This window comes from Mus musculus, chromosome 11 (assembly GCF_000001635.26).
Source record: "Mus musculus strain C57BL/6J chromosome 11, GRCm38.p6 C57BL/6J".
In the NCBI taxonomy this organism is placed as follows: domain Eukaryota; kingdom Metazoa; phylum Chordata; class Mammalia; order Rodentia; family Muridae; genus Mus; species Mus musculus.
In genome coordinates, this window is record NC_000077.6 from 55,137,805 (window position 1) to 55,157,250 (window position 19,446).

Here is a 19,446-nt window from a genome sequence, read left to right on the forward strand (position 1 = left end):
GTGCCCAGGCTGGCCTCTGATTAGCCAGATAGCCAGTGTGACCTTGAAAACCTGATTTTCTTGCCTCTACTCTGATAGTGCTGGTGTTACCACAAAGCCAGTGTGACCTTGAAAACCTGATTTTCTTGCCTCTACTCTGATAGTGCTGGTGTTACCACAACCACCCACATCCATTTACTCTAATGAAATTCATTTGTAGTTACCTTTGGCCTTGAATTGCATTCTGGGTATTATAGTCACAACACACACACACACACACACACACACACACACACACCCCACACTCCCCAAAAGTACTCAGTTCAATTCAGTTCATTTCAATGATAATTTCCGAAGTCATGAAATATCTACTTGAAATACCATAGGCATATTTCTCTTAGTTCTTAATAGTCAGAAATCAACTAACAACAAATATGTAATTTATATATTTTAATTATTTTACAAATATCTCTTTCTTTGAGGGGGAGGGCATAGTCTCACATAGCCAAGGCTAGCTTTAAACTTCATATATAGCCCAGACTGCCCCTGAATTATTAATTCTGCTGCCTCTACCTTCTAAGTGCTGGGATTGCAGGTTTGCCACTGTATCTGACTTAACTTTTATTTTTTTTTTGTTAAAAATTTTCCAAAGCTTTATGTTGTGTTTGGCTGTACCTCTTTTGTCTTTTTTTTTTCCATGTGGAATATTTTTGCACATTTTTTGCATTTGCACTGGTTTTTCATCAGGTCATTTTGGAGAGTCCAGGCTGGTCTTCTTATAAACTGTCACCATGGTGTGTCTGTGTGATTTCTTCCTCCAGAAGAGAGTCATTGGGCAGAGGACAAAGGCAGTGACACTTTGTTTCTCTTTCAATACACTGGAAACAAAGGTCTGTTGTCCTGGGGTTTAGGCTCTCCCTTTATTCACATACCTCCTCCCACACCCACTATAAAGTTGGATCCAGGCAAGCCTATGCATTGAACTCAATTACAGCTCTTAAATTTGAAAAATTACGTCATTCTTCCTGCTGTGGGTTTTTGTTTGTTGTTTGTTTTCTGGTACTGGGAATTGAACCCAGAACTTCATTCTTCCTGCTGTGGGTTTTTTTTTTTTTTTTTTTTTTTCTTTTTTTTTTTTTTTTGAGACAGAGTTTCTCTGTATAGCCTTGGCTGTCCTGGAACTCACTTTGTAGACCAGGCTGGCCTCGAACTCAGAGATCCACCTGCCTCTGCCTCCCGAGTGCTGGGATTAAAGGCATGCGCCACCACGCCCGGCTCCTGCTGTGGGTTTTTGTTTGTTGTTTGTTTTCTGGTACTGGGAATTGAACCCAGAACTTCATGTGTGCTAGGCAGGTGCTCTACCTTTGAGCTACATCCCAGCTCCATTTTCCTTGCAGGTTTTTACTTTTTGGAGGTAACAAGTTGCCAGACTATCCGTCCAGTTGTCGTATCCTATGTTCTGGGCTGGGCTGACTTTCTTGTGCATCGTTTATGTTGGTCTCCCACCCTGAGTATTTCTTGTGAGCCAATCTCAGGCCAAAAGGTCTGATTAGATGAAGTTTCTTTGCTGATTTTTCTGGTAAGAGAATTTCAGAGTGGATCTTTATGTCCTCCAGTGTATCACAAGACACCTGTGACATGGGCTGCTAGGTGCTCAGCCTGACACCCTGGGCAGGGCCACCAGGGCTCTCTCCTTTATAAAGTTCAACACTGGTTTTCCATCTAAAGCCTGAGCATCAGGGATTGTTATCTATGTGGGGAAGAGGTTCTTACTCAAGCCTCCGAGAGCCTCTCAGTGCACTGAAAAAGAAGAATATCTGGTGCAAGTGAGACTCCCTTCCGTAAATTTCTAAATTTCTGCAGTTACTGATCTCCAAAGAAATGGGAAAACAGAATCCTAGTGGGGGGAAAGTAGACATTTCGAGTTCTAGTCTTTGCTCTGACAATAAATTCCTGTGTGGCTTTGAATGACTTGGTTGCCTTCTTTGAGCTGTTTAATTTTCCATCTCAATAGGCATGGATACAGTGATTACACGGGCTGCTCCTGCCCTACATATCTACTGAAGACATCATCAGACACAGATCCTGACCTCATCTGGCTGATATTGAGAGATAGATGCCTACAGAGGAGCGTGAGGAGCCTGTGGAGCCGAGGAGGCAGTGTGGAAGGCACCACAGCTGCTGGGGTGTTGACTCACTGCCTGAAGGACTGTCCGAGAAGGTTGCATGGAAGGTCTTGGGATGTCTTTGTTCCACCATTATCAATGCCTTTTGTACCTTTTATGTGTTATTTTATTGTGAGAGCTCTGGACATCCTATCTTTCTAGGGCAGTGAAATCTCACCATGGAGTCCTATTCAAGGTTGATAAGATGATAAGAGATGATTAAACAGAAAAGCATTTTGAACAGCATCAGCTTGTGTGTGTGTGTGTGTGTGTTGAAAATCTAGCCCAGGGGCTCCAGCTGTGCTGCTGAACTACATGCCTAACTCTTAAAATCTTGGCACAGGGGTCTCCCTACATCACTGTGTCTTGAATTCAGGCAGGCTTTGAGCTCTGTGTATCTCTGACAGCCTTTTAGAAAGGTGGCTGTCCTAGCTTCTTCTGTTGCTGTGACAAAACACTCTGACCAAAAGCAACATAGGAGAGGAAGGGGTTAATTCAGACTTACACCCCCAGCTCTCACGGTCCTTCACTGAGGAAAGTCAGGACTGGAGCACAGAGTAAGGACTGGAAGCAGAACTCATGGGAGAATGCTTCTTCGCAAGCTCATAATTAACTAGCTTTCTTATATAAACCCAGAGAGTGGTGGTGTGGGCTGGCCTCTACTACATCAATTAACAGTCAAAACAATTACTCACAAACCAATCGGATCCAGACAACTCCTCAATTTAGGCTTTCCTCTCTAGCCTGTGTCAAATTGACAATTAAAGCCATCTAGGACAGTGGCAGGACAGTCCTGTGCTACCAGGACTGGCTCACCATTAACTCCTGTAGCTTTTATGTGTTATTGTGAGATCTCTGGTTATCCCATTTTTTCTAGGACAGTGAAATCTCTTCCTGAAGTCCAAAACAAGGTGTAATGGGGCAAAGGTTTCTCCATCTAGTATCAGCCGAAGCCATCTTTGGTTTCTATACACTGCCCTGAAGTGTCCCACAGGAAAGCGCTCAGCCCTGTTCTAGAAACTCAGGGTTCAAATACCCCAGCTAACTGCTTGTTCTTGGCTCTTGTTAAATGATTGCTTGCAACTATGTCTCTAAAAACTCGGTGTACTATACATCCGGGGCTGTTCTGTGAGAAGTGTCTCTCTCTGGGCAGTCGCCAGCAGGTTTAATACAGACTCTTGTGCTGAGTGGTTTCTAGGTTTTTGCCCCCTCAACAAAGGGAGCAAGCTTAATGTCCATCACGAGGGGCCTGGTTATCTAAAACAAGGTAAACATTCCCATCAGAGAACACTGAACCTTCAAATGATGAGATGTGTTTGTGTGTCCCAAGATGGGAAAAATAAGAGGAACACTATCCATGATGATTGATGTCTACTGTTAAATTGACAGGATAGAATCACAAGGAAAACAAATTTTGGGCATGTCTGTGAAAGACATGCTAGAATAAGTTGACTGGCCAGACATGGTGGCACATGTCTTTAATCTCAGGACTCAGAAGGCAGAGGCAGTTGGGTCTCTTCAAGTTTGAGGCCAGCCTGGTCTACATAGTGAGTTCTAGAACAATGAGGGCTGTGCTGGATAGAGAGATTTGTCTCAAAAAATAAAACAAAGACCAAAAAGAAAAAAAAAAAAAGACTAGGTTGATTGAGGTGGGAATACCCACCCGGGAAGTGGGCAGTACCATTCTTTGAGCTGGAGCCCGGGCTGAATAAAAAGGAGAAAGTAAGTTGAGCAGCTGCGTGATCTCTCTCTGCTTCCTGACTGTGGACACAGTGTAACCAGCTGCTTCTTGTCTTACTTGCCATGCCTTTCCTAGCACTGGTATAGACTCCCCTAGAACAATGAGCTGGGATAAACCCTTTCTTCCTCAAGTAGCTTTCCTCAGATACTCTGTTGCAGCATCAGGACCGTGACTGATAAACTGTTAGATTTAAAAAAAAAAATCTAATTTCAAGCTAGTTGTGGAGGTGCATGCCAGACATTTGGGAAGAAGGAGGAGGCTACAGAACATGTTTGAAGCCAGCCTGGCAAGCAGGAAACACTATCTCAAACAAACAAATAAGCAAGCCAGTAAGCAAAAATGAATTTCAAGATTATACATATAATTCTAAGTAACATACAAGAAACCGTTAAATGAACTAGGGCTCAAGCTGGAGCCTAGCTGGTAGAGTTCTAGCCTGGTTTATGAAGCTTCAATTTGGGCATTAACCCAGCGTATATGGGAAGGTTCAACACTATCCTTGGCACCTTAGGTAGTTCAAGGTCACCCTTGCTACATGTGTTCTTTTCTTTCTTTTCTTTCAAAAAAAAAATTAACACAAGTCCTTTCCTGTTCACATATATCTTGGTGTACTAAGGTGAAGAAGGAGGTAGGGCTGGGGTAGTGGGGAGATACTCTATCTTGCTTTATAGTTGCCAAAAATAGCCTATTTACTAAAAAAAAAAAAAAAAACAAAAACAAACAAAACACTGTGAAAGCAGTGGCTGGAGAGATGGCTCAGTGGCTAGGAGCACATTATGCTCTTGCAGAGGACCTGGGTTCAGTTCCCAGCACCCACCTCAGGGGACTTACAGCCACCTGTTAACTCCAGCTCCAGTGGATCGATGCTCTCCTCTGGCCTCCTAGCGGAACTTGCAGTCATATGTGCATGCTCACATAGAGACACACCATAGATATAATTAAATATAAAATAAAATCTTTTAAAATAAAACGACAACGAAAAACCCTGTGTGAGCAGACATACATAAAGGCAGGGCTGGTGGGGGGTTCTCTCAGGGTTTCATCACTGTGAGTATTACACATGTGACCAGTACCTGCCCCACACTGAGTGCGTCCTCAGCCAAGGACTTGGACACGTTTCCAGGCTGTACATTGTGGTCTCTTCATAGTTCACAAAACTCCTCTGCAGTCTAGGGTGAAAGGACAAAGGATGCTTAAGTTAAAACACTCTTGCTGAAGGCACAGTATGCGCCTAAGCTGGGGACTGTTGTGTGTTTGTGTGTTAGTGAGGAGTGTTCTGTGCACTCTCTAATAAGGACACCATGTATGCAACTTTCATGAGTTTGCTTATTTGTTTGTACAATTTTTATGCATTTATGCTTTTTTTTTTGGCTGGTGGTGGGTTTTTTTGGGGTGGAGAGCACAGGGTCTCATGTAGCCCAGGATGGCCTGCAACTTGTACAGCTGGAAATGCTCTGACCTCCTTACAGGCAGCATGCTTTAAACACAATGTTTTCCTTGGTTTTGTCCTTTGGAATAAGCAGTACCTGTGCTTTGGGTAAAATAAGCAAAGCAGGAGAGGAGCTGGAGGAAGAGGCAGAGTGGGCATGGCCAGCCAGGATGGGAGCCCTGGCAAAGGTGAAAGCGATCTCTTCTAAGGGGAGCAGGTGGCTCTGTAGTAGGACCCTCCTGGTTCTGGGTGGGAACTGGGAGGAGCAGCTGCTGGCCAGATACCACATGCACAGAGCTAACTGCAGGGCTGGGGGCACTGAGAGGAGGGGTTTAGGACTTAGTGTGCCTGTCACCCCAGGACTCTGGAGGTAGATGCAGGAGATCCAGAGATCCAGTCCATTCTGGACTACATAAAGAGTTAAAGACAGTTTGGGAAGTTACCAAAACAAAAATGGAAGAAGTGCCCAGTCGGATAAAAGACCATTGTCCTTAAATGTTTATGTCAGAGAAAAACAAAAAGAGACTTCAGTCAGAGGAAAAAGCCAGACTGATGCAACAAGCAGGTTGGTGCTTGCAGGAGGTGTGAGGACCTGAGGCTCAGGAAGAGGACATTCAGAGAGTCACTGGCGGTTACGAGTGGCTTGATAATGGAAGGAAGGAAGGAAGGAAGGAAGGAAGGAAGGAAGGAAGGAAGGAAGGAAGGAAGGGGAAGGGGAGGGGAGGGGAGGGGAAGGGAAGGGAAGGGAAGGGAAGGGAAGGGAAGGGAAGGGAAGGGAAGGGAAGGGAAGGGAAGGAAAGGAGTTGGGAGGGTAGGGAAGAGAGTAGATCTGGAAGGAATTGGGGAAGGAAGGAGAATATTACATTTCACACAAATTACTTTGTATGAACTTTTAAAAGAACTAATTAAAAAAAAATAAAGTCAGGCAGGCCAACAAAGACCATTCTGCCATTTCCCATGTGTGTGACTCAGGGCAAAGTATCTGTAAAATAGGAATAAAAACAGTTTCTATTCCAGGACGTTCCTGGAAGGAGTACAGAAATCTTGCAAAGCCCATGGCTCAACAGAGTTGAACTGTTTACATCACTGCTGAATGAGCAAAACCCTGCTGCGTGACAGGTTTTACGAGGCGAAAGGGTGCTCTGACCAGCACACACTCCAGGCACATCCATTATTTGGCTTCTTTTTATTTGGCTTTTAATGAGACTTGGAGACTGAACTTGCATGCCAAGCAAGTGCCCTACTACGGAGCTATATCCCCAGTCCATGCAAACCTTTACTTTATATCCTTGCTTCAAGAATGCTCATGATATCGCCCAGGCTGGCCTGGAACTGGCAATTCTCCTGCCTCAGCCTCTGGGTTACCCTGCCTTGACTTCTGTATAAGGCCTTTGCTCACTTCCGAGGACAGACTTGGACCTAAATGTAATGGGGGTGACTGGCTCCTGAGGAACTCATTATTCTGCACTGTCAGCGAGAAAGAAACCACTGAGACACCTCTTTTGGAGGTGATGGGGACGGCTCTCAGTAGTTTTTATGTTAAGATCTCAGATGTATATACCTGTGTCTGGGTGAGAGGATGCGCATGTGAGTTTAGGTGCCAAAGGAAGCCAGAAGAGAGCATTGGATACCCTGAAATTGGAGTTACAGGCAGTTGTGTGCTAACTATGCAGGTGCTGGAACTGAACCTGGATCCTTTTGAAGAGCAGGATGCTCTTCCAACTGCTGAACCATCGTTCCAGCCCACTAGATGTGCATTTAATGACTGAAGCAATTACAAACTGCTCATATCGTTGCTGTCTTTTCCATTTTTATTAACTTGCTTTGAAAAGGTTTTTGTTGTTGTTTTTGTGGGGGAGGAACAAGTGGCCCTGATAAAGTACCTGTATTGCAGTAGGGAGAGGAAAAGAAAAAGAAGGGCATGGGACTGTAGCTCATCTGGTGGAGTGCTTGTCTAGCAGACATCAGGTCCTGGGTTCGATCCCCAGCACTGCATTAAAGGGGCATGGAATCACATGACTTTGTTACTAGAACTTGGGAAGTGGAGTCAGGAAGATCAGGAATTCAAAGTCATCTTTAGCTATATAGTGACTTAGAGTCAAACCTGGGCTACATGAGACCCTGATTCAAAAAATGGGGGTGGGCTGAAGAGATAGCTTAGTGGTTAAGAGCGCTTACTGCTTTTATAGAGGACTTAGAACCCACATGGTGGCTCAGAACAATCAGGGGATCTCATGCTTTCTTTGGGCTTCGAGGGGCTCCTGCACACCCATGGTACACATTAACTCATGAAGGTGCACACATATATATACAGATTAAAAAAACCCAAAAACCCATAATCCCGAATGAACCAAGAGGATGTCTGAGGATCCTACACATACTCAGTAGTCCACAGGGCACTTTTACATATTTTGCTATATTTGGTGCCTCTAGGTGAGGGGGGGGCAGTGGGCTGTGGGAGCCAGAGTGGCTTCTAATTCACTAGCTGCAAAATTGGATCTACACCAAGACACCATCTTAGCTTCTTTTGGAGGTGATGGGGACGGAACTCAGGGGCTCATACATACTAGGAAAGCCTCTACCACAGGTCTACAGGCCTGCCTGATTTCTGTTACACCCAAACATCTGACAGGAAGCAACTTCAGGGAGGAAGAGTTTATTCTGTCTCAGTCTGAGGAGATACAGTCTACTTCGATAAGAAAGCCATGGTAGAGTTTATGTGGTAGCAGTGTGAACCTGGTGCTCCTCCCACCAGAAAACAGAGTGGAGAGGAGGCATAAGGCCCACTTCTTCCCACAAGCTCCACCCCCTAACTTTCCATAGCCTTCTCAAACAGTGCCACAGAGCTGGACCAAACGTTCAAACACAAAAGCCTATGTGATGCCTCAAAGTAGAAGACAGTTTCTGTCCAAGACTCCTCCAAAATCCCTTTGCCAATCTTTGGAAAAAACCCAGAGAAGTAGTGGTGCTAGCCCGGAGAAGTGGCCCTGGGATGGGGCCCATGGGGTGATAGCTGTGGGCTCTGACCTCTGAGTGAGATGGCAGGCACAGTTCAGCAGGATATCCATACAGTGCACTGTGAGCGCCCCGATGGCCAAGAGGCTGACAGGCCCCACCTGGAGGAACAGGACAGGAAAACAGTGAGATGGAAGCTGGCCACATCCACAGCCTTGCTCATGCAGTCTGGACACTAGGGCTCTTAGAATTAAGAATCTCTAGCTGGGTGTGTATCTCATTGGTGAGGGCTTGGAAAACATGGGTACCATCCTGGATCCCATCCTGGCACTGACCCAAGCAGACAGAAAACTGTATATGGAGGGGCATGCCAATAATGCCAGCACTTAGGCTGAGACAGGAGGATCATTGTGAGTTTGAGGCCAGTTTGAGCTACAATCAACTAACCAGTCAACCAACCAGCCAGTCATCCAACCAATCAGATAATTAACCAACTACATAACCATCCAACCAATCATCTAACCAGCCAGCCAACCAACCAATGAGTATATCAAGCAAGCAAGCAAGCATGCATGCAACCAACCAACCAACCATCCAACCATCCAACCAACCAGCTAACTTACCTACTAACTGGAAGTTATTCATGATGAACTGTCAGCTCAATGTCCTCTGCCTCAGGATCCTATTTAGTGTCACTGCTGAGGGGCTGCCCCACACTGGCTAGAATTCTTCCAGGAACAAAGAGTCACCATTCCATATAACCCAGACTTTTTTTTTCATCTACCTCCAAATATATTCTTCCAGAATCCCCCATGGTAAATTTAACTCCTTTACACACCTTAGTCCCCACTCTCCTAAGATCCTTAAAGACCAAAGTATTTTTTTGTGATGCAGTGGCCTTCTCTGATGATGGTTAGCCAGCAGGCCTCAGGGACACTTGGCAGGTGAGTCTGTTAAGGCCAGTTTGAACCACTCTGTGCAATGCAGAATGCAGGGTGTGGGCAGGGACCTTAACTGTTCCTGGACATTGCAGACAATGGGGGAGGGGTGGAAGCTGATTTAGAACACTCTTCCCAGTTGAGCATCACTGCCCCAGAGAGTCTGCTTGTCTCTTTGAAGAAGCAAAGTTGATTTGAACCACGGTCCTTTGGATATGACTGGAAGGGCACAATGTGACTTTATAGATGTGTCCTGGGTGACATTATTTTGTCACAAAGAAACACATGCATGGTCAAGAGTGTTGTTAAGTAAGTCCCACTAGGAGGCAGCCTCCACATGGCAGAACCTCTTGTCTTGTTTACAACCTTTAATCCTTGGGGCCAGGCACACTCCTACGAGACAAAGAGGACAGTCTAAAGAGCTAGCAGGGGATTACAGAGCACACTGACAGAGACAATGTGGCCAAGGCTACAGAGGTTTAAGGCTCTCTTGCAGATATCTATCTAGAACCTAGAGAACTCCGAAGGAGAGGTCCTCCCTCTGGCTGGAACTATTCGTCATCAGAAGTCAGATGGAAGGAAGCAAGGGGCCGCTTACGAAACCTGGAGAAGACGAGCTGACTGACAAGAAATCTTACACGTGGCATCTTCCTAACCCTATGGGCACTACTGGGGTTTTCTGTGTGCAGATTTCCAGAGCAGGACTGTGGGGGAGGAAGGGGAGTCATGTTGTTCACTATTGCAGACTCAGAGCAAGTGTGTCAGACTTTTGCAAGCTCCCTAAGGACTCCAGGATGTGTGCCTGTAAGCTGCAGCCTTCATGGTTGTAGAACACAGTACAGATTCTGAAAGGAGGCCTAAGCCAGGAGGTAGCAGGGTGTAGGGGCCATGAGCACTGGTGGGGACATTCTCCTTCCCATGCCTAGCCCCTGTCTCACACACCATCTGATGCTGTTATCCTTATTGTTATTTCTCAGTGCATAGAATAGAACCCAGGGCTTCATGCAACCAGTCTTTGGCTAAGCCACATCCTCGACCCTTGTGGGTTTGCTTTTCTTCTTGAGACAGTCTTGCTATGTAGCTCAGGCTTACTTGAAACTCACTTCACAGTCTAGGTTGGCCTTGAACTGGAGAGCACCTTGCCCCCCTGCTTGGTGCCTTGTCAGGTGTCATGAAACAGGAGTCACTCACAAGTTTACAGGACAAGGTTAGTGTGTGTGAGTGTGCGTGTGTGAGTGAGCATGTGTGTGTGAGTGTGTGTTTGTGAGTGTGTGAGTGAGTGTGTGTAAAATGGGAGGTGGGTGACATGAAACCCCAGGGACTAGAGAGGAGGGTGGCGAATGGGATTCTGCAAGTGTAGCCCAATATTGGGCATTGGCTGCCCTCCCCAGAAGTGCTCAGTATGCTTCCTGGTTGGTTCTAAGAAACTGATGGGCACATTTGCTATTGCAGAGCTCGGTCCCGAGAGTCACCCATCACAGAGGTCTATAGACTTATCTCCTCGACACCTGGATGAACCTGGATTCTAGCCCATGGTGCCCCTTACCAACAATCCAGCATTTTTCACAGCCAGGGGCAGTCCCAGGAAGCCTGTGCCAATGTTGCTTTTCAACAGGTGGATAAAGATCTGTATAAACCTGTGGAGGGGAAGTGAGAGAAGAGGATACTGTGGGGGAAGGGAAGAGGGGAGGCAAGGGCAGGCGAAAGGAGGGGAGGGGAGGAGGAAGAAGAGAGGAAACCAGAAAGCAGCCTCTCAGCTTTCCCCAGCATTTCTGTGTGTGTGTGTGAGAGAGCATGTATGTGTGAATGAGTGTGTGTGAGTGTGTGTGTGAGTATGTGTGTAAGTGTGTGTGAGTGAGTGTGTGAGTGTGTGTGTGAGTGTGTGTAAGTGTATGAGTGTGAGTGTGTGTGAGTGAGTGTGTGTGAGTGTGTGTGTGTGTGTGTGTGTGTGTGTGTGTGTGTGTGTGTGTGTGTATGCGAGTACACTTGTTGGGAAGAGAGAACCAGCTCTGTGACTCTGGTGTGACTCTAGTGTGACTCTCAGCTCCAGGGTACTGTCCCGGAACATGTGATCCAGGGCTGGGGCCAACTCAGGAGGCTCTACAAACAGGAAGCTCTGAAGATGAAGCAAATAGAATTTGCCACCATTTGGAAGACTACTTGGGATTTATTCTCCCAAATAATAATGGCTGAGGCCTGCTACACTTCTAACGTTTAGAAAGACAGTGAAGAACTTAGTAACCACTGTTCCAATTCCATAGAATATTTATTGGCAGGTCATTTAATTTAACTTAAAAGTTTAAAGATATTTTTGCTTTGTTTTGTCTTTTGAGACAATCTTATGTAACTCAGGATGGTCTCAAATTTGCTATGTATCCCAGGATGACCTTGAACTCCTGATGTTCCTGCTTCCACCCCTGAAAGCTGGGATACTGCCATGCCTGCTTACTAGGTCATTAACTTACTGGAGAACATAGAGTGATTGTGTAGAATATATGAATTATTTGCTGATCCTCTTCATTCCTTCATACATTGATGGAACCAATATTCATTTGAATGAATACATACAGATCTCCACAAATGGATACACAGTGCAGACTCATGCTATGCCCTGGATAAAACACAGAGCTTAAAGGCCATTACTACTATGCATAGCACTATGAGTACTGAGTACTGTGTGCTCAGAGAGTGCTAGGTGCCAGGGTTCCGAGTCTTCGTCACACTTGTGTGGGCAGCTGCTGGCCAGGCTGGGAAGAATGGGGGAGTCAACAGCATGAGAACAGAGTCAAGGGTTACTACCAAACTTCCTTGGTGGAGCAAGCAGGGGCTGGATTAAACGGGTAGTGGCACCCCTTCCAGCTGGAAAGATGGGGTTCCTAGAGGAGGCCTCTGAAGAATGCCAAGCATCAGGTGGAGACCCCCTCTGCTGCCATAGGGCTTCCCTGGAAGAAGACAAAAGGTTTCACAAGCCACACAGTAAATCCGACAGATAGAGTGCTCACAGATAGCACTGGCCTCACTTGTACCTGACCTTCTGGAAACAATGAGGCATTATGGGAAACCATTGCATCTTGGGTAACAGCATGTTGCCTTAGGTCACAGGACCTTAGCACACATAGGCTGGAGGATATACTGAGACATTTAGAAAAGTAAGCTTTCTAATTTTTCTTTAAAAAACAATACATTGCTGTAAAGGAAGTGCCCGTGACCTATCCATGACAAATAAGCACATTTGTGGCCATTGGGTGGCCATTCCTATTTGTGTCTAAGTGCCCAGGGTTTTTACAAAAGTGCCTGGAGCACTTGCAGGGTCCTGAATAAGTTCCCTCATGAATGATGGATACTCTGTATTTCTTAGTGGCTTTGGAGTCCCTCCATATTATATATATGAGCTATGCTTGAAACTAGACAGTAACACTTATAAGAGGTTCAGAAGTTGCTGTTTGGCATGTGTGTGTGTGTGTGTGTGTGTACTGTTCAGTTCTCCATTTCTCTCTGTCTTCCCCACACCGCCCCTCCCTCTCTGGAACCCCGGGTCCTTGTGCATCCTGGGCAAGGTCTGTATCCCTGAGCTATATCTCGAGTTCATGTCATGTACTTTCAAAGACACACCAAATAAGTAGCTGTAAGTTTTACGTAAATGGCATTGTTAGGATTGGATATAAGATACCACCATTGTTTGTCAGGGTTGAGGCATTCCCATAATCCTCGCATTCAGAAAGCTGAAGCAGGAGAATTGCAAATTTGAGACCAGTCTGGATTCCAGAATGAAGCTTTGACTAGGGAAAAATCTATAAGTCTGAGTTTGGGGCAGTGAAAATGGAACACAGAGTAATCAGGTGATCCTTTGTTTACAGGAAGATCTATGTCTGTATGGGGAGATGGACTGGGATAGAGACAGGGCAGACAGAGGAGCATCCATCCTCCTGGTGTCAGGGGTGTGCTCTTTGTGTTCAGTAGCTCAGGCTGGGGACACCTGCTCTAGCTGGGTTCTTTGCATGAACTGGAAAACATAGTTTTCTCCCTAGACAACTCCTCAGAGCTACAGTCAACGCTCTTAGGTTCCAGAGCTTTGCTGTGTCAACAGGGAACGTGAGGAGGGCCTTAGGAGCTGGGCTTCAGATACATTTACCCTGGAATGGCGATGGGACCACTCACATTAGCGCATCAGCTTCCCTGCGAGGGCCCTTCTTTGGGGAGGTACTGCTGCTGCTTCTGCTGTTGCTGCTGCCTTTTGAGGAGGCTGTAGACCGACCGAACATATTCCGCTGACACTTGCCAACTTCTCTAAGCAGCGGCACATTCCCCATGATGGACAGGCAGCAGAGGTATAGCACTCAGCTGCCGCAGGCTCTCAGTGGGCTTTCATCAGGAGAAGCCATACAGCAGGTCTCAGGTTCTGGCTCCTGACTCCTGGGTATGCCTGGCCCTAGAGTATGTGAATCAGAGGACAGTGGTGGCTGGAGATGCTGGGGTTATAGGTGCCTCACCAGGCTCTTGGGCACCCAGGAAAGTGTCACAGATCCCTCCAGGACTACCTTAACATCTGTCAGGACTCACACAGACTTTCAGCCTCTCCCAGATCAGTCCTTGATGCTGTGGTCCACGGGGAACACTGACCAAGGAGGAGGAAGGTATCATTAGACCGGAAGTTCTGGTGCCTAGCTGTGGGCTCAGGCTCAGGGTTTGTTGCCTCTGGCAAGGAACAAGCCACAGCTACCTCACAATGGAGGCTACCCAGGATGCAGATGTCACCCAGACCAGCATCTCTAGCTGGAGGTAAACAATGGCTTGTGCCAGCTCAAATGCCAACCTCTCAGATCCTCTGCGCAGGAAGACTGTGTGGACCACCACTTAGTTATGAAGGGAGTGGAAATATACCTTTAAAAAGCCATTTGTGGGCTGGAGAGAGGATTTCATTGGTAAAGCACTTGCCAGACAAGCATGAGAACCTGAGTTCAGTCCCCAGGACCTATGTAAAAAAGCTGGGTTGGTGGTGCAGGCTTGTGATCCCAGGGCTAGGAAGTGAAGACTAGAGGAGTCTTAGGGCTCACTTGCCAGCCCGGTCTGCATGGGAAGCTTCAGGCCAGGGGGAGCTCTTGTCTAAACTAACCAAGCAACCAAGCAAGCAACCAACCAAATAAACAAACATTAAAAAGTTGGCTGAGGCATAATAGCCCACGTCTTTCACCCCAACTCTCCATAGGCAGAGACAGGCAGATCTCTGTGAGTTTGAGACCAGTCTAGTCTACACTGTGAGGTCCAGGCTAGCCAGGTCCACATAGTAGACCCTGTCTCAACAGCCACAATTCCCACCAGGATAGACTGAAATTCCTCTGGAACCATAAGCCAAAATAATGGTTTTCCACCATAGACTACTGTCAGTTGCTTTTTGTTTAGACAAGGAAAAGGTAACCAATGACACTCAGAAAGCTCCTGCCCAGGGGACAGCGAGCAGCAGTTTAAAGCAGGACGGAGGGAGCCTGGGGGAATTCTGAACATTTTTTTTTTAAATTCAATTATTTTTTTCTGTTTGTTAAAAGATGTACTTATTATTTGGGGGACATGCCGTGCTCTATGCTTGAGGTCAGAGGACAACTTGTGAGAGTCAGTTCTCTTCCTTCAGCATGTGGACCCCACAGTTCAAACTCAGATTGTTAAGTCTTGACAGCAAGTGCCTTTACCTTGTGAGCCATCTTGTCAACATTTATTTGATTTATTTATCTAGTGTGTGTGTGTGTGTGTGTGTGTGTGTGTGTGTGTGTATGTGTGTGTGTATGTGTGTGTTGCAGGGTATTTGATCACACTGTGAACCCTGAAAACCAAAACTCTTTCTAGTTGTTGTGTGGCTCAGTCCTCAGCAAATACCTTTAATCCCTCTGGCTGGAATACAGACATGCCCTTAGTACACACATTTAATCCCAAACAGTGAAGGTAAAGTTAGTTTGTAGAAGGAAGCACCCATGTTTGAAAGTGATGTCTAGTTGAGTGGCAGACAAAGTGAAGAGTCAGAGAAAGATTTAACAGAATAGGATACGCCCAACTTTCATGAGAACAGAGAGGAAAGGGGAAATATTTAAGGACCAGGGTAGAAAAAGAGAAGAGAGGGAGGGAAGGGGGCAGTTTTACCGGGACAGTTATAATGAGACAGATAGATATAGTGAGACAGAGAGATAACAAAGTAGACACAGGTGAAGACAGAATGAGCCAAAGAATGAGAAAGAGAAGATTAGAACAGTTTGGTAGAGTTAGATTGAGGCCAGGCAGAACAATTCAGGAGAAACTAGGAGAAGCCAGAATACGTCAATTAGCGTGGAGCTTGTAGAGGAGTTTGAGTCAGAACAGTTGAGTTGAACCAGCCAGGCAGAGATCAGAAAGAACAAGAAAGATGAGTTTATTCAGCAGTAAGCCTCAGTGGCTGAAAACATTCCAGGCCTAGATTATATGGAGGCTAGAAGCTTCCAGGAGTAGCCTAGGTTAGCAGATGGAGACAGTAAGTCTCAGACACAACAAATACTTCAGGAAAATAAAACTTACATTTTACAAGTGTGTGTGCGCACTCGTGGGTGCAGAGAGAGAGAGAGAGAGAGAGAGAGAGAGAGAGAGAGAGAGAGAGAGAGAGAGAGAGAGAGAAAGAGAGAGAGAGAAAGAGAGGTCAGCCTTGGTTATTTTCCTTGGTTGCTCTGCATCTTACTTTTAGAGACTAGGTCTCTTGTCTCTAATTCAACCCAGAGTTCATCAGTTCAGCTCTGCTGGCTGACCAATGAGCTCCTGACCAGGCATCCTCCTGTCTCTACCTCCCAGTGCTAGATCATAGGCATGCCACCCTGCCTGGATATTAATGTGGGTGCTGGGATCTGAACTCAAGCCTTCATGATTACACAGTAGACACTTTACCACTGAGTCCTGTCCTCATCCCCTCTGGATGCTATATTATTATTGTTATTCTTATGTTTGTTTGGTTTTGGTTTTTCGAGACAGGGTTTCTCTGTGTAGCCCTGGCTGTCCTGGAACTCACTTTGTAGACCAGGCTGGCCTCGAACTCAGAAATCCGCCTGCCTCTGCCTCCCAAGTGCTGGGATTAAAGGCATGTGCCACCACTGCCCGGTGCTATCACAACCTTGAGGAGCCACTTGTCCCATGGAACCTTTAATTCTGCCACAAAAGGCAACTGTGAGCCTTTTACTCCTCAGTGACAAAGGAAGTCTCTCTCTCTCTCTCTCTCTCTCTCTCTCTCTCTCTCTCTCTCTCTCACACACACACACACCCTCACCCCTAGCTGAGTAGCCCTGGCAGTTGATGGCTTCTGAGGGAGGAGAAGCCAGTTTTAAGGCTGTGACCTTAACAGAACGAACAGACCCGGACCCAGGAGTGTATGGTTGGCTCAAATTAGACTCAGTGGGTAGTGAAGAAGGAGGAGGAGGAGGAGAAGAAGAGAGAAAGATAGTGAGAGAGACAGAGAGAGAGACACACACAGAGACAGAGAGAGGGGGAGAAAGGGGGGAGAGGGAAAGAGGGAGAGGGAGAGGGAGAGGGAGACTGGGAGGAAGTGGAGTGTGAGGGTGGATACTTTAATGTTAACTTGACACAAGCTATAGTCATCTGAGAAGGGGAACCTTAGTTCCCCTTAGTTAAGAAAATGTCTCCATCAGATTGGGTTGTAGGCAAGCTTATAAAGCTTTTTAGTAATTGATGGGGAGGGCCCAGCCCATTTTGGGTAGTGCTATCCCTGGGCTGGTGGTGGTCCTGGATTCTTTAAGAAAGCAGGCTGAGCAAGCCATGTGTAGCAAGCCAGTAAGCAGCACCCCTCCATGGCCTCTGCATCAGCTCCTGCCTCCATGTTCTTATCCTGTTTGAGTTCCTGTTCGGGCTTCCTCTAACGAACCACTATGATGTGAAACTGTAAGTCAAATAAACCCTTTCCTCTCCAGCTTGCTTTTTGGCCGTGGTTTCTTGCAGCAATAAGACCCTAACTAAGTCTTGAGGGGAGAGGAGAATATGATCAAAATACATTGAATGCATGTGTGAAGTTCTCAAGGAATTAATACAAAAAAAATACTGAAAAAAAAAAAAGAATAGTCTGGCAGTGTCGTATGGTAGTTCTGTCGCTTCTGTTTTGAGGAACCAAAACACGCCCACTTCTGCTGTGGTAGCCGCAGTTGACATTCCCACCAGTGGTGAATAAGGGTTCCTCTTTCCTGTGGTCCCCTGTGAAGGAAGGAGTCCACGCTTGAGCAGGGTGTGGGAGGACACAATGAACACAGGGTCACAGGTCTCAAATGCTGTGCTCAGGTTACAGAAATGCAAAACTCAGATGGGGAAGAAGGTGGTAGCAATCACACACCAGAGTCAACACTCTTCTCAGGATTTCTGAGAGCCAGCAGGTGTCCCCCGCAGACAGCCACCAATACCATGTGGCAATTCTGCTTTTGGAAAAGATGGTGGTGATAATGTCTAGGGGAGAACATTTACCCTCATCACCTTGGGTCACTGTAACTAAGCACTTTTCAGTGTGCATTTGCAAGGCCGTGCAGTCTCCAGGACTTGTCCAGAACCTTCTTTTAGGATGGATGGATGTGGCAATGGGGGACAGAGGCAACCAGATCTTTGTGAGTTTGAGGCCAGCTTGATCTGCACAGGAAGTTTCAGGTTAGCCAGTGCTATAAAGCAAGACTCTTTCTCCAAAAGAGAAAAAAATATTTTTTTTAGAGCTAGTGAAATGGATGGGTCTGTGGGGAAAAAAAAAATGCCATCAAGCCTGTGACCTGGGTTCAATCCCTGGTACTCACAGAGAAGGAGTCTTTCTGTCTCTGTCTCTGTCTGTATCTCTCTCTGTCTCTGTCTCTCTGTCTCTGTCTCTTTGTCTCTCTCTCTCTCTCACACACACACACAGAGAAACACAGACACCATTACACAGTTGTATATGTACATAGACACACAAACACAACAAATACATATGAAACAATATAATTTTATGAAACTCCTTTTTCCTACCTTGCCCATTGACCCTCCTCTTTTATTTGCTCAAAGACCTTTCAGGCCTTGCAGAGCAGCAGGAAGCTGTGATGCTAAATGCCTGGGTTCTGCACCCTCTTGTCCCTATGTTGGTGTTCAGCAGACTAATATGTCTGAAAATGGCAATATATATGGACCTCAGGAACCATTCTCACTACAGTCATAAAGGTAACTCAAGAAAGGAAGGGTTTAAGTTGGTTCCCAGTTCGAGGGCACAAACCATCATGGTGGGGACAGCATGGTGCCAGAATGTGACTCACCCACAGTCAGGAAGCAGAGGGAGGGAGGGAGGGAGGGAGGGGGAGGGGGAGGGGGAGAGGGAGGGGGAGAGGGAGAGGGAGAGGGAGAGGAATGGCCACACTTAGCTTGTCTCTTCCTTTGTATTCAGTTCACAACCCAGCCCATGAGATGATCCTGCCCATATCTAAGTCTTTGTTTCTCAGAGAACCCTCTCTGGAAGCACAGCTCACCTGTGGGTGTGTCTTCAAGGTGATTTTCTATACTCTCTGATTCAACAGAAAGCCCAAAGAAGTCAAAGAGAGATGATCTGGGTGTGGTAGCCATCCCAGGCCTGGGAGGCAGGAGGCACCCAAGGATAGCCTCAGCTATACAAGGCAGCTAGGCCTCAGAGGAGGAAGGGGAAGAGGAAGAGGAGGAGGAGGAGGAAGAATTCTTTAATGGAGACAGGGGAAAGGTATGTATACATTCTAGTATATGTCTCAATAAATAGACAATAATAACATCTTATCACTCAGCTATGCTAACCGGCAGTTTTAGATGATGCAGATAATTGCTAATGAGCCCTAGCTTGCACCTGCCCCTTACGTCAGTGATTCTCATTTTCTGTACTCAGAAGATCTCAGCAATAAGATTAGGGGCTAGAGAGATGGCTCCATGACTAAGATTGCTTGGTGCTCTTACAGAGGCCCTGAGTTCATACACAGCCACCCGTAACTCCAGCTCCAGGAGACTCTCTGTGGCCTTTGAGGGATCCGTGCATATAACACACACGGCGCGCACACACCACAAATAAAAACAAATCTTTAAAAAAAAGATTAACTCAATTATCTTATACAATAGGGGCTTGTCTGTGGAGACCAAGTGCGAGCAGGGGGAGGAAGACCACTCTTCTGGGGCTCCGTTAGGTCTGTCACAGAGTCAAGGATGGGGATGATAGATGGCCCATCCCTGGAAAGGCAGACTGCTGAGCACTGCCCAGGCTTG

General features: G+C 46.4%; 1 protein-coding gene and 2 long non-coding RNA genes across 7 annotated transcripts in view; 2 read left to right on the plus strand and 1 right to left on the minus strand.

Annotated features, from left to right (window-relative positions):
* Slc36a3os (solute carrier family 36 (proton/amino acid symporter), member 3, opposite strand) overlaps window positions 1–2,390 on the plus strand; it is a 3,196-nt gene extending 806 nt beyond the window's left edge. The window contains exon 2 of the long non-coding RNA NR_167707.1: window positions 1,994–2,390. This is a non-coding gene — a long non-coding RNA (solute carrier family 36 (proton/amino acid symporter), member 3, opposite strand). The remainder of the gene's footprint in view (window positions 1–1,993) is intronic.
* Window positions 1–13,918, minus strand: part of Slc36a3 (solute carrier family 36 (proton/amino acid symporter), member 3) — a 26,908-nt gene extending 12,990 nt beyond the window's left edge. The window contains exons 1-6 of one of the 5 annotated variants that reach the window (NM_001363468.1): window positions 13,768–13,904; window positions 13,366–13,636; window positions 10,754–10,844; window positions 8,893–8,997; window positions 8,342–8,430; window positions 4,959–5,054 (exon numbers count right to left, since the gene is read on the minus strand). In NM_001363468.1, coding sequence (NP_001350397.1) covers window positions 4,959–5,054; window positions 8,342–8,382 — 137 coding nt within the window. In that variant the 5' untranslated portion in view covers window positions 8,383–8,430; window positions 8,893–8,997; window positions 10,754–10,844; window positions 13,366–13,636; window positions 13,768–13,904. Of the gene's footprint in view, window positions 1–4,958; window positions 5,055–8,341; window positions 8,431–8,892; window positions 8,998–10,753; window positions 10,845–13,339; window positions 13,637–13,745 lie in introns of those variants that run through there. The other 4 variants (XM_006532829.4, NM_172258.4, XM_011248898.3 and 1 more) reach the window with 4 other exon arrangements.
* Gm31688 lies at window positions 12,300–18,934 on the plus strand. Its single transcript, XR_388653.3, has 3 exons — window positions 12,300–12,356; window positions 18,238–18,390; window positions 18,741–18,934. It is a non-coding gene; the product is annotated as a predicted gene, 31688 (long non-coding RNA).
* The last annotated feature ends 512 nt before the right edge of the window (window positions 18,935–19,446 follow it).